This window comes from Olea europaea, chromosome 17 (genome assembly GCF_002742605.1).
Source record: "Olea europaea var. sylvestris chromosome 17, O_europaea_v1, whole genome shotgun sequence".
In the NCBI taxonomy this organism is placed as follows: Eukaryota; Viridiplantae; Streptophyta; class Magnoliopsida; order Lamiales; family Oleaceae; genus Olea; species Olea europaea.
Window position 1 is genome coordinate 9,687,141 of NC_036253.1, and position 14,216 is coordinate 9,701,356.

At 33.3% G+C, this 14,216-nt stretch overlaps 1 protein-coding gene across 2 annotated transcripts; it reads left to right on the forward strand.

The window, feature by feature from the left end:
• Window positions 1-1,968: 1,968 nt before the first annotated feature.
• Window positions 1,969-10,822, forward strand: LOC111366248 (uridine nucleosidase 1-like). Of its 2 annotated transcripts, none has more exons than XM_022986969.1 (10): window positions 1,969-2,567; window positions 3,683-3,798; window positions 3,928-3,987; window positions 9,009-9,191; window positions 9,295-9,399; window positions 9,881-9,977; window positions 10,067-10,174; window positions 10,291-10,426; window positions 10,508-10,617; window positions 10,688-10,822. In XM_022986969.1, the coding sequence occupies exons 1-9, from the start codon at window positions 2,465-2,467 to the stop codon at window positions 10,614-10,616; spliced, it is 1,017 nt and encodes a 338-aa protein (XP_022842737.1). In that variant the 5' UTR covers window positions 1,969-2,464; the 3' UTR covers window position 10,617; window positions 10,688-10,822. The 2 variants fall into 2 exon arrangements, with proteins under 2 accessions (XP_022842737.1, XP_022842736.1); XM_022986968.1 differs by having other exon boundaries at window positions 10,508-10,589; window positions 10,660-10,822.
• The last annotated feature ends 3,394 nt before the right edge of the window (window positions 10,823-14,216 follow it).

A 14,216-nucleotide genomic window follows, 5' to 3' on the forward strand; every position in this document is an offset into this window, starting at 1 on the left:
TTTTTTGGTGTCTTGAATCTATATTCCAAATGGAGATGTATAGATCTCGTTAACGAAATGAAAGGAAGACGTGTTTTCAGTTATGCCAATGTTTGCCAGAGTAATAGTTAAGAGCAAATTGCGGTGAAGTGCTCAGTTCATGTTAGTAATAAATTATTGTTTTGTACAAAATAATCTCGTTTTCATGTGACAGATTGTCATATTATGAACAATCCTTATCCCTCAAGATTCCTTTGTATCGATGACTACTCATAGATGTTATCAAGATTTTTGTCAATTATTTTATTTTTGCCATAGTTGAGCATGATTCAAGTATAATGCTTTTCCTCGATAATGATTTACAAAATTATTCGTATACTTTGCTATACCATTAAAATGATGTTTTGTCGAGTTCTTTCGTTGCCCTTGTTTGAGCCCCTTTCTTCAGGAAAAAATACATTATTCTACAGTGTTTCGACATAATTTCAATCACATTTTTCAATAAAATAATATTACACGTAAATTTAAAATTTTTCTTTATTTTTTAACCGCACATTTTTCATCAATACACTATTCAAAAATACGTTTTTCCCTATAAAATTATAACCAAAATTCTCTCCTGATATCTCTGTTTGATTGTGGACGTTATTTTGTCCGTCCAAAAAATTATTGGTCTGTATGATGAAGTTTACCATATCATACTTTAGTGCATATATACACAATTGAAATACACACACACACACACAATTTACTTGCACGATCAAATTATCCAGAACAAAGAACAACAGAATTATCCCCTCGTTTGGCCTTATTAAAATTATAATTCATTTTCTCTTCTTATCAGCCGCACATTCTTCAATACAATAATATTATACGTAAATTTTAAAAAAAATCTTCCTTTTTAACCACAAATTTTTCAAAAAAGTAATATTCCAAAAATTAAATGGGCAAATAATGGGGGCCAAATGGGAGCTATATATTTCTCATGTCAATAACAATATTTTTCTAATAAAATAAAAATATAGGACAAAACCACAAAAAAAAAGAAAAAGAAATTTCAATACTATTTGATGAAAAGAAAAAATAAATAATGTTCAATATTATCAATATGTTCAAACTCTAAAAAATTATTAAGCCCCTGTTTGATTTTCATTACATTACATTACATTCTATTTTTCTCTCTCCTATTTTCAACCACATAATCTTCCATAAAATAATATTACACGTAAATCGAAATTTTTTCTTTCTTTTTCAACCACTCATTTTTCAAAAAACACTATTTTATACATTAAATTTTCCCCGTAATGGGGGCCAAACAGGGGCTAAATTAAACAAACAATCAATATCTGAAATTTTAATTAAAAATTGATCTTTTCCCATAGAAAAATTGGAGAAAGATGAAAAGAAGGAAACATTAATTTTTTTATTTTTTATTTATATATATATATATATATCATGGTTCTATAGTTCGTAAAATGTTAAAAGGAAAGAGAAATATACACAATTAAATTATTATTTTTTCCTATTGAAAGTCATTCAAATGTTGGGTGAATGACAGATATTTTTATAAGACTTTTCAGAAGAATTTTAAAAGCAATTGACATTTTTGTATATCTCATGACTTTTATAAGACTTGAAAAGTCTTAATTTAATATTTTGAGACTTTTAAGAACTTATGAAATATATATTATATTCAATATAAATTTATATAAAAATAAAAAAAAATTCTAAATTTATGTGTAAAATATTTTATTGTATAAATATATAATTGAAATGAAAAACAATCAAAGAGCTTTGAAATAATGATTGTAGCGTAAATGCATCATTTCATTCTATTTGGAAGTCAAAGTTGGCTAAGATCAAAATGTAAAGTCCATCAAAGAAAATATCAAACTGTGGCGTGAATGTATAATTTCCTTCTATTTGCGTATTACATTAGTACTTTTCAATTGAATTCAAAAAATAAATCAGATCACGACACCTACGGAAAATGAGATTATTCAAAGATCACATGCTCGCTTTCAAGAATCATCCACCAACCCCAGAAGAAAAACAAATAATAATAAAACTCGAATTTTATTTTTAAAAATGCCAAAAATTTAAAATTTGAGAATGAATTGTGTTTAAGGATAATAAAAGAAACGCATGAATCATATCGATTTACCTGTTGTCGACTATTACTAGAGGAATAAAATCAGAGTGTGAATATCCAATCCAGCTATCTGAACAGAAATTGGAGGCGTTACAAATAATGAAATTATTTTATGTCTTGTTTATTTAGAATTTAATTTTAGAACACAACAGCTCATCAGAGATCACAATAAAGTGAATAAACTCCCATCCTTTTGTATTTATCATTTTCTCATTTTGCGGGTGTGCCTGTGATTGGTATACACACAGAGAGATCCTGGTTCAATTAGTGATTTCTTTCCATTTTCTGGGCCCCTTTGTTTTTTTCTTTGTGGAATTTGTGTTAAGAGCCGTGATGTCGATTCCTCGAAGTGGTGAGATTGATGGGTTGGTGATTCCCAACAATTGTTGTGCCAAGAAACGTGAGAAAATCATTATTGATACGGATCCTGGCATTGGTAAGTTTGTGTAATCAATCACAAAAGTTTTTATACTTGGGGGTGATTTTGTAGTGTTTGGGTTAATCAGAATTGGTGTTTGCTTGTATCTGACACTAATAGAATTTTGATTCTGTCGAATTATGTGGATACTTACTTGGAAATTTGGCTCCTTCGAATGTCTCCTCATTTAAGTCTTTTCCATGAAATTCACCTGGAAAAAGTTAAAATGTTAATTTTTGAGACTTAGCATAAAATGTGGCACCATTTTCTGTTCTTTTAGCATCTTTTTTTGGGTTCAGATTGTTTTAATTCCATCGATGAGTTCTCCGCCTTTTCTTCTTATTAATTTTCTTTCTTTCCTGATAAAGTAAGAAAAATAGAAGGTTTTTGAATAAAAATCTGGGTTGAACTGAGAACTCGAGACTTTTTTTCATAGAGGAAACCAGAAAATATATTACAACATAGAATTTTCGTCCGGTGCCATCACAATTTGAGTGATCAGAGGCTAAAATGATAGAAACATGTTTCAGTAAAAGAAAAACCAAAGGCTTTATTTTACCGGTTGAGTTTCCTCACATCCAAAATAAATTCAATGACTATATACACAAGAGTGATGCGATCTCAATGTCCATAAACGATGGAGGAGACCAAAACTTACATGTTCTATGGTAGTTGCTTTAAATCTTCTTGTAGGATTAGCAATGAATTGAAATGACCGACATTTTTATGTAGCCAACTCCAAATTTATCAAGAAGCTGAGCACTCTAGTTCTGAGGGGTTGTATATAGTTTTCTGTATGTGTAAAGAAATCCATCCACATGAAAATCGGCTATTATGAATACTTGGTTGGTTTTTAGCTAAATAAAAAGTTGTGTTGAGAAATGGGAGCAGATTCTCTTATTTCGCATGAAGAAATGATTGTCAAGTCTGTTTTATGACATAGAGATTTTTATGCGTGCAAACACAGAGGAAATTGGATCTAACATGCTCAAAGGGCTTACTGTGTATTTCCTTTATGTTGAAGTTACTTGTATAACTGACTCTTAGCATGTATGAGGTTCTGGATAGTAGATATGAAATGTTTCTACATTTACTTCCTATGTCTAAAATACAGGATGCCTTTTCATATGCAGATGATAGCATGGCAATATTAATGGCATTCCAATCTCCAGAGTTAGAGATTTTAGGATTAACAACAATATTCGGTAATGTTGCTACAGACGATGCCACAAGCAATGCCTTGCTTTTGGTATGTAATTTCCTTCACTCAGCACCTTCTCTTAGGTGGTAATGTTGTTGGATTTTTTTTTTCCTGTACTTGATAATTTTTTCAGATCATGTTCGTGATCGTTTACCATTTTAATGTGCAAAAGGATAGTGTGAGATTGCTGGATGTCCAGATGTTCCTGTGTCTGAGGGTAGTCATGAACCTTTAAAGGTAACAAAGTTCTGCATAAGTTTAGCTTAATTTGCATCTCATTTAAGTTATTAAATTAAGCCAGAGGGTAGCCATACTGATATGCTCTGTTTATAATGCTATTAAGAGCACAAGAGGTTAAGCATAAAAATTTACTTGAAAATAAATAAGTAAATTTTAAAAATAATATATATTTTTTTCTTTGGTGCATGTTGGGAATAAGTAAATTACTTATTTTGACAAAAGAGTTACTTTTCTAAAAAAGTAATAAAAAGCAATATATCTAAAATATTTTAGAACAAAAAGTAACTTTTCCATTTTTTTAGCTTAAACATGTAATGCTGCACATGCATATAGTTTAGAAGATAGAACTTTTTACATTTTTTAAGCTTGGATAAACATGTCATGCTGCACATGTATACACTCATCTCCTGTATATGCGCTATAGAGTGCGGATTAATTGTTGCATTCTACTGGATGTTGATTTCACGAACTTTATGCTTATTTTTATGCATTTAAGCAATGTTACAACAGTTACTTCTTAAAGGGATATCTATAATTGTGTTTGATGTTGAATCAAGAAATATCCTCTGCGAGCATTTTCTTCCTCGTGCGAAGCTTAAGCAATATGCAGTGGGAACAAGAGCGTAAAAGGCTTGCTCAAGGTGAGCAAACCCTTTCCTCGTCCAGGCTGGCTAAGAGCCGTTGTTTAGACACGTAAGCCAATGAATAAAACGTGATACTCTAACAAAATCAGTCACAAGCAAGCCAATAAATGACTGCCATCTGTCATTTATTGTAAATGACTGAATTACCCCATAGCCTGTAGAAAAATCAATAAATACTCCTACCTCAAAAGAGTAAAGCATGCAAATTCAAATATTTCACTCTCAAATAGTCATTTCTCCTCTTACTCCAATTTGAGTATCAAAACTAGTGAGATTAGTAGGCGAAAATTCTGGCTAGGTGGGAGGAATTTGATCCAATTTCTATCATCAACAAATTGGTGCAATCTATGGGAAATTAGAGCAAGGTAAACCACGAGATTCTCTATTGTAGCCAAGAAATCCTTAAGATTTGAAGAAGTGAGTCAAACAGAGGAAAAACCAGAAGAAATGAAAGCGTTAGAGGTTGAAGCTGGACATTCCAATGACTGTTCAGTGGATAATGACATTAATCCTAAAAGGCAAAGGAAGGAAACTCCAGCAGGAGCACAAACGACTTGCGAAACTAAAGCAAAATGTGATATTAATTAAACAAGCAAAAAGTATGTGAACAACCGAGGATGTGTATAAGACGACCTCACAGTCTGAGAGACAAAGGGGAAAAGTGTGGATAGAACTCCTACATCTGGCTCATCATGACGATGGGAACTGAGTAAAAACCTAGAATTGGGAGTAAAAGAAACATTAGGACATGAAACTTGCTCGAACCCCCTTGATAATTTTACTTTTCGTTTAAAAGGGTCGCTAGCTCGGATAGACGAAGAAGGAGGCACAATTTCTAAAGCAAAAGGCCCTTGAATCGAAGCATTGACAATGGAGGACTTCGATACCCCAGACCCTTGTTGGGGGTAGACAGTACGCTCGTACCCCAAGAGGAATGTAACCTCTCCCTTCGTCGGAGCCTAAATCCTTAGATGAAGAAATCTTTTAGCGCTTAGAAGGGTTCACATCAAAATTGATTCGCATTGCAAAGTAAAGGAAAAATTAGGGAGTATTTGGAAATAACACACCTAAGTTAGAAACAAAATATCTAAAGCATAAACAAACCCATGGTAGTTTGAACACCAACGTTGTGAAAGTTTGAATTAAAAGGATGAAGCAATCTTTTAGCTTCGTGAACATTAGGAGACAAGTTAAGGATGGGAGCTATTAGAGCGCGAAGGTCGCTAAGAGCTCGATTGCAAAGCAAAACAAGTGGTTTACCTATATTGTATTACCACAGTAAAATAATATAAATTCAAGGCAAAGAGATAAGCGACGAATTAATATTTACTGCACTCACCATAGGTTCGAGGCATAACAACCGAGGGGTTGTGGTCATTAGGTTAATACCCCAGTTGTCCCGAATAAAGAATAAACTCTCCTTCCAGTTAAGCATCTGGGTAGGAGTAACTATAAGTTCTAGAAATGTCATATTAAAACGAGAGGAAAGGCAATATTACCCTTTTTTGGGCTTGCTGAGTTAGGTAAGTTAGGGTTCAAGTCCGGAATAAGGAAAAAGGAGATGCCACAATTTCCCTAGCTGCTCACCAAAAAATTGCTCGAGCAACAAAAACAGAATGGTCGTTGCTCACTTGTCGCTGCCTTTTCGCTTGCTTATCGTTGGAGTGTCGCTACAATGATAGTATTATTTGGCCAACCCTAATTCGTGATTTTGGAAAGTGTTACATGGCCTATAATACCTAAATATCTCTAACTATAAATACCCAAGCGTTGCATTATTTTCTTAAGTGGTTGTTCATTGTGCCTCATATACATATCATATTCATATCAATCATTTGGTGATCCAAGACCCTGCTCAAACATTGATTCAACCATTCATTCTTAAGATCCTACAACCATAGTGTGTTCATATTCATAAAACAAATTAAGTAAAAAAAGAAAAAAAGAAAAACATGTTGATTATATCCAATTTTGGGGCACCCATAATTTTAGTTCACCATGGGTAGGGACACTATTGCTGAGATAATAACCTCTATATGAAATGCTGATATGGATAGAAAAAGAGTGGTTCACATTTAGCTTCGTGAACATTAGGAGACAAGTTAAGGATGGGAACTATTAGAGCGCGAAGGTTGCTAAGAACTCGATTGCAAAGCAAAATAGGTGGTTTACCTATATTGTATTACCACAGTAAAATAATATAAATTCAAGGCAAAGAGATAAGCAACGAATTAATATTTACTGCACTCACCATAGGTTCAAGGCATAACAACGGAGGGGTTGTGGTCATTAGGTTAATACCCCAGTTGTCCCGAATAAAGAAAAAACTCTCCTTCCAGTTAAGCATCTGGGTAGGAGTAACTACAAGTTCTAGAAATGTCAAATTAAAACGAGAGGAAAGGCAATATTACCCTTTTTTGGGCTCGCATTATTCCTTGTTGGCAGGGGATAGTAAATACAAGCATCTAGGTAGGAGTAACTACAAGTTCTGGAAATATCCTATCAAAATGAGAGGAAAGGCAATAGTTCCCTTTTTTGGGCTTGCATTATTCCTCGTTGGCAGGGAATGGTAAATAGAACGAATACATTTGGCTGAAATTTTTCCTCTAAACTCTCAACCCCTGTAATAAGAAAGATCCAACCAGTTGGGTCCGCACATCTGGAGTAAGTTTGGAAGGGGCAATATTGAAAAAAGAAAGAACATCTCGGAAAAATAATGAAAGGGACTCTTAAGTCCCATATCTATTGAATGTTTATAAATAACTATGCTACCAAGAGGAGGATGATCTGCTGTTTGAAATTGTCCCAGTCATAATAATTTTGTCATTAGAGACATTAAATTTGTCCCCAATTTCGACTAGGTCCTGTTCAGAAATATTGAAAAAAAAAATTCCTGAAGTCTCAAAAGTCTCAATAGGGTCAACCAGTTCACTCGAAAGTTCGCAAGCCTCATTGTGTACCCTAACCCTAGGTTGAAAACTACTTGTTTGCCTAAAAAGCTCTGGATTGACATATATACCATGCCCTACAAAGAAGCACATCAATGTATAGCACTTCCACAGAAGAGGAAGAAAAGCTAGAAGAATTATCTTTAAGCATAGAACTCCCCAAATCAGACTCATAAGTCACATTATGAGAACCATGTTAAGAAGACATCATTGAAGAAAGCATAAAAGAAAGAGGAGGAGAGAACACGCACCTAGATAAAGAAAATTATCGGAGACGATAAGAAATATAACCAAACCGAGCAAATAAAAGCAGCAAAGAACACTCACAGAAGTAATGACATATTTATAGATTCTAATGTAAAGTACAAACCATAGAAATATGTTGATCATAATCATGACGGTTGGAAATGAATTGGTTGATTGAGTCCCGAAACAAATGGGTAAAATCACTTGTAATCTCAATGTGCATTAAACACATATGGGAGACTAGCCCAGAAAATCACAAACAGGCTTGTTGGAGTGCGCATAATGCGACAACAATATTAGAAATGTCACCTTAACAAAACCCACGTCATCTCAGGAAAATATGGAAAGGTGTGGAAAAGTCATATGTAAGTTCGCGGATCTGTAAAGTAGTATAATAGAAATCCTAGCTTTAATATAAATAACAAAATCGGACTTCAGATACTATTTTTTGAATCAAGAAATATCCTTCGCGAGCTTTACCCTCCTCCTGCGAAGCTTAAGCAATAAGCGGGGGAACAAGAGCGTAAAATGCTTGCTCAAGGTGGGCAAACAGTTTTCCCATCCAGACTGGCTAAGAGTCATTACTAGGACACGTAAGCCAATGAATAAAATGTGATACTCTAACAAAATCAGTTACAAGCTAGTCAATAAGGAATCGTTATGTGTCATTTAATTTAAATGACTGAATTACCCCATATACTATAAATACTCCCACCTTAGAAGAATAAGATATGTAAATTCAAATATCTTCCTTCCAAATAATCATTTCTCCTCTTGCTCCGGTTTGAGCATCAAAACTAGTGAGCTTATTAGGCGAAAATCTTGGCTAGGTGAGAGGAAAATGTTGATCCGATTTCTATCATCAACACTTGAGATAGAAAATTATAAGGATGCTATCTCTATTATTGAGCAAATACTAAAAATAACCTGGAAAATAAGAAGATGAAAAAAATTTCATAGCCTGTAGTACAATAGGGTATGTTGCTTCTGATAAAACATAGAAAAGGAACACTGTTATTTTAAAACCAAGTAATTAAGGCAAAACTCTATCTAGACTATGTCTTATTATCATGCTATATGACCTGATTGTTATTATCATTAGCAATTTTGATTTTAAAATGTGTGAAGTCCAGACACATGCTACTTACTGTAGCCTGACCATACTGGAAATTTGTAACAGAGAGGGAAACCACGTATTGCGGACTTTGTTCATGGTTCAGATGGATTAGGTAACACATATTTACCTCCATCCAAGTCAAAGAAATCAGAGAAAACTGCATCCGAGTTTTTGGTCAATAAAGTCTCTGAATATCCTGGTGAAGTCTCTATACTTGCTTTGGGACCTTTGACGAATTTGGCACTAGTAAGTAATGTTTGTTCTGTTGCTTTTCATCTTGGAAAATTCTCCATGTTCGGGGTTCACTATGTTGTATATGTTCAATGTTTACATTCTTTTGTTGATTCAGGCGGTAAAGAGAGACTCATCTTTCGCAAGGAAGGTCAAGAGAGTGGTGATACTTGGTGGAGCTTTCTTTGCATTGGGAAATGTTAATCCTGCCGCTGAAGCAAATGTATGTAGTATTTGGTTCTCTGTCTCCTGTTCCCTTGGCAATAATTGTATCCAGTTTGCAATTCCCTTCAGATTTGATATGTGTCCACACACATTCATTTTAACAAATTCAGGCCCTTAGATTTAGTCAGCAAAAACTTCTTTAGTTTGTGGGGTTATATGTTTCTTTATGTTGGTTTACATTGTCAGTCAACAACAGATCAATTTCGCAGGGCCTTATACCTATTTATGTTGGTTTTTATAATCTCAAGTTCCAGCCAATTTTCATTTTATCATATATGTCAAAACTTTAGTGTTCATACAGGGATTTATTTTACGCTTTTTTTGAATAATTAAATCATGAGAATGTGAACCAGTATGCTCTTCTGCATGAATACGAGTTTGGTTGTGTCAAATGAAGCTCAGTCACTGCAGTCTGCTTTAGTGCTAAGATTTGCTTCAGAATTTCAATGCCATTAATTTTAAACTTCTTTCACTTGAAGATCTATGGGGACCCAGAAGCAGCAGATATTGTGTTCACTTCCGGGGCAAATATTGATGTTGTTGGAATAAATATTACCACACAAGTCAAATTGACAGGTTAATCTCTTCTGATTTTCCCAAATTTCTAGTTCCGCTCCTTTTAAACAATTCTGTGTAACTCATTTAACACATCTTCTGGCTTTCAGATGCGGACCTAGATGAACTAAGGCAGTCAAAAGGCAGGCATGCACAGTTAATATGTGATATGTGCAAATTTTACAGGGACTGGCATGTGAAATCTGATAGCGTATATGGTAACTTGACTTGCACACTCAGCCTCGTTCCTATCATCTAATCAGCAGCGGTCTTTATTCTTGTTTAACTTTCGGGTGACTTTGTTTATCTTATGCCTTGGTTTTATGTCATTCAGGAATTTTTCTACACGATCCTGTTAGTTTTGTGCTTCTTGTCCGCCCTGATCTCTTCACATTCAAGAAAGGAGTTGTAAGAGTCGAGACACAGGGCATTTGTGTGGGCCATACGCTGATGGACCAAGGACTAAAGAAGTATGTTTAGAACATTTTATCCGTGCACAATTTTTTTCTCTTGCTGCAGTGATCTAACTATGTCAAAATGATTCAATGCAGTTGGAATTCAAGCAATCCATGGTCAGGCTTTTCACCTGTTTCAGTAGCATGGACAGTTAACGTGGAGGAAGTCGTAAATTACATTAAGAAAATGTTAATGAAACAGTGATTTCTAAGATATTGGTCGTTTTATATATTATAACGTAAATTACATTAAGAAAATGTTAATGAAACAGTGATTTCTAAGATATTGGTTGTTTTATATATTATAACTTTTGGGCTATTGCTGAACTTTCATGTAATTCATCCTACATTTGTAAACTCATTCCTCCAATTTCTTCATTGAATGAATAGTTGAAGATGTGACACGAACAATATTTGCGTTTAGATATTAACATTGCATCAAGTTTTTTTTATTACCTTGTCAAGTACCTTTCCAAAATCTCAGATGCTAATTGCAAGAGCATTTTGGCCTTGTCGAATAAAAAGTGTAACATGTTGCAAACATTTTGGGGCTTATAGAGCGCACATTTTTTTTTAGCATAGATGGTTTTTCTTTTCTATTTTCTAAAATACAAGTTCTGTGTGAGTTAATTCATGCGTGCTATGGTCCCCTATAGCCAAGTCAGGCGTTTTAAGACTGAATGGCTCTACACATTTTGACACTCCTATGTAGGCACAAGATGTTAATGGGCATTGATCGATTTGTTCGGGGAGGAATATCTTCTCGTGATATTCATCTTTGGTAAAATTAAGTTCCAAGGATATCCACAAGACCATAGTTTTAGTACATTTTGATTACATTCATTCAATACCCTTTTGGTATCTTCGATAAGATAGATACCATTCTCTAGTAAGGGAGAATCACAGAAAGGTTTTGATTCTTTTGTTTGGGACGAACAGCCTGTCATCGTGTTGAAGTTTGGTAAAATCAAATCCACCCTGATTACAACATAATACAGTAGTTTTCTTGTGATTATTGTTGTATCATTTGATAGTTCATTCTTGAGCTTTTAAGTAATTAATTCCCACTTCATCTTCAGTGTATTTGGTCCTCTGCTCATAAAATATGGGCCTACCTCATGAGATACACACTAAATTATCCATGTTGGAACATAGTCTTCCCATGGTGCCTCCGGTGCACATTTCATTAAGCACAGCCTTTTTAGTTTCAGGGAAAAAGAAAAAAAAAAAAAAAAAAAGGGGAAATAATTGGAATGAATCCGCTTACACAATATTTGAAAAAATTAAAATTTTGTCCATTGTACTGTCCAATATAATTTAATAAGTACTATAAACCCGACAAGCAAGAAGCTCTTTATCACACGATTTAGATTAACAGGGAAACCTTCTTCACTTTTGCTCTTACTTAATTCTCCTAAATATCTAAAATATTCAAATTAGTGACCATCCCGGTTAGATAAGTAAGATTCTTCACAGTTGTTTTTTTCCCCCCAACGAATTTTATCTCATTATTTCTAGATTATAATTTACAAAGTCTTTGCAAGTACAGATGTAAGTTTTCTATGATTCAAACACTCACCGCATCATACACTATTTAAATGCTTCAGAGCATGTTTCCAAAGTTTATATTATAATTTAAACTAGTTCAAGTGTACATTTTATCTCTCATTGGTATAATCCACAACTACGATAAATTTAATTATTCCTAAGACTCACGACTTATAATACTTAAAAGAAAGGTTTGTAAGCAAAAATCATCAAATATGTAAACTAAATTGATATCATCCTTTTGGAATCATTAATTTGGTACCATGTGGACCCATCAATGAAACAATTTTGAACAAGCTACACCATTATAAAATGGTTTAATTTAAGTTTCGAAATTTTAACTAGGGTTTGAAATTAAACTGCACAATTTTAAACTGAAAAATAAATGAAAGTAAGACTAAAGATTTAAAATCGGACAACTTGGGTTGGGCAGTTTAATTACAATTGTAACCTCCAAAATAAGACATAACTATTAAAATTTTAATCTTAAGTTTGATCTATTATCAATGGGTAAATCTGCTTGTACAGCAAAAAGTGTTGTACAAGTTTACACTCTTCTCACATGAGGGGACCCCATGCTGATCATGGGACCCCCTTATGTGAGGGGGTGTACATCTTGCTGTATACAAGAGTGTACAGCAAGCACCTCTCATTATCAATCACCTACTATCCTATTTGATAAATCGATCAATCCATCATTATTCATGCTTTCTTTAAATTAGGTTAGTGTTTCTTCAATCCGTTTCAAATGATTTGATTTAAATTTAAGTTTACTCAACAGTCCATATTAGACCGTTCATACTTCTAATTAAAAGCATTACCGCATTCATTAGATAACTTGACTGTTTTTTAGATGTATTTTCTCTTTGAGAAAATCTATTTGTACAGAAATGGGTTTGACAATAAATACAGATCTCTCACATTGGGGTGGGCTCTATGTGAATAAAATAGTGCAAAAAAATCCAACAAACTGTGTCTTATCTGTATAAATTCCGTCAACCGTCTTCTGTACACATGGTGAGATTGTTTCTGTTTTGAGAAAGTTTATCGAAATGAAATCATTACAAATTTACAAGTGGGGATGTATTTACATACTTATCTATTAATAATTGATGTTGGTAGAATATTGAACCTTCAATTGAGATGTTAATCATTGAGGTACCATAACCACATGCTTTCTTGTCTCGACTTGAACTATAAACGCACCATTAATCCAGAATATCTGCATTTTCATAAAGTTGATTGGACCCCAAATATTAAAGTAAGAAAACATTTCATGAAACAGGTTCCTTCAAAGGGCCCAAGAGATTTATAATCCTCTTAACTTTCGATCAAAAAATCTTATGCATTTAATGTCTAAGTGCATCTTCACTTCATTCATGTATTGCAATCTCCATGCCAAACAAATAAAAACATTTTTGTTTAATGTGATATTAATATCTAATAAATGTCATCATAGATGGTTTTCGTTTATTATTCAAATTCATTCAGTCGATGTTTAATTTTGTTAAAAATCTAATTTTCAGTTGACTTTAATAAAAGTTAATAAAATTTGTTGTTAAAAATTTGATAAAATTTGTGAATTCCATGAAATATATAGTTAAAGTGAATTGATGACTTTGACTTAAATTTTTATGAACCTTTTTTGCTAAATCAAATAGGGACTTGATGTGTGAGAGAGAGAGAGAGAGAGAGTTTAATTTTACTCCATCGAAATGATTTTTTATATCTAGATAGACCTCTAGACATTGTCTATTTTTTCTCCGTCATCCATTCAACTTGCATTAGAGAGGAAATCTTTCGAACACCATTTATGTTTGCTTATGTTGCATAATTTTTTAAGCAATGCATAGTTGTACAGAGGCTAGGATTAATATCTTTTCGGTCAAAATATTTGCTTTTAAAGTCTAATTAAGGATTAATTAGGATGAATATTTAATCACTCCATATGCTTTCTATTTTTTTAGTGGGGGACAGTTTGTTTGGAGAGAAATAATTGCTTAAAAGTAGATTATTAGCTGGAAAAATTTGAACCATCTTGTAGGGACATTGAGTTTGACAGATGAAGTTATTGAAACTTTACTTATGTTGCCAAATAAAGATTTAACGCTAGTTCACTCAGAGTTCTAATCGAATAGAGCGATCTTATAATCGTATTGAATGAATTTATCTAATGAAAACATGTTTTCAAGTTCTGTAAATACGAAATTTGATAATTCTGATATCCCATTTAGGAATTTAGAGAAAATATAGAGTA

Coding starts and splice junctions, on each gene's coding strand:
- LOC111366248 (XM_022986969.1), top strand. CDS start 2,465: ATGTCGATTCCTCGAAGTGGTGAGATTGATGGGTTGGTGATTCCCAAC. Junction 2,568..3,682: donor TGATACGGATCCTGGCATTG/GTAAGTTTGTGT, acceptor TTTCATATGCAG/ATGATAGCATGGCAATATTA. Junction 10,175..10,290: donor GAAATCTGATAGCGTATATG/GTAACTTGACTT, acceptor TATGTCATTCAG/GAATTTTTCTACACGATCCT.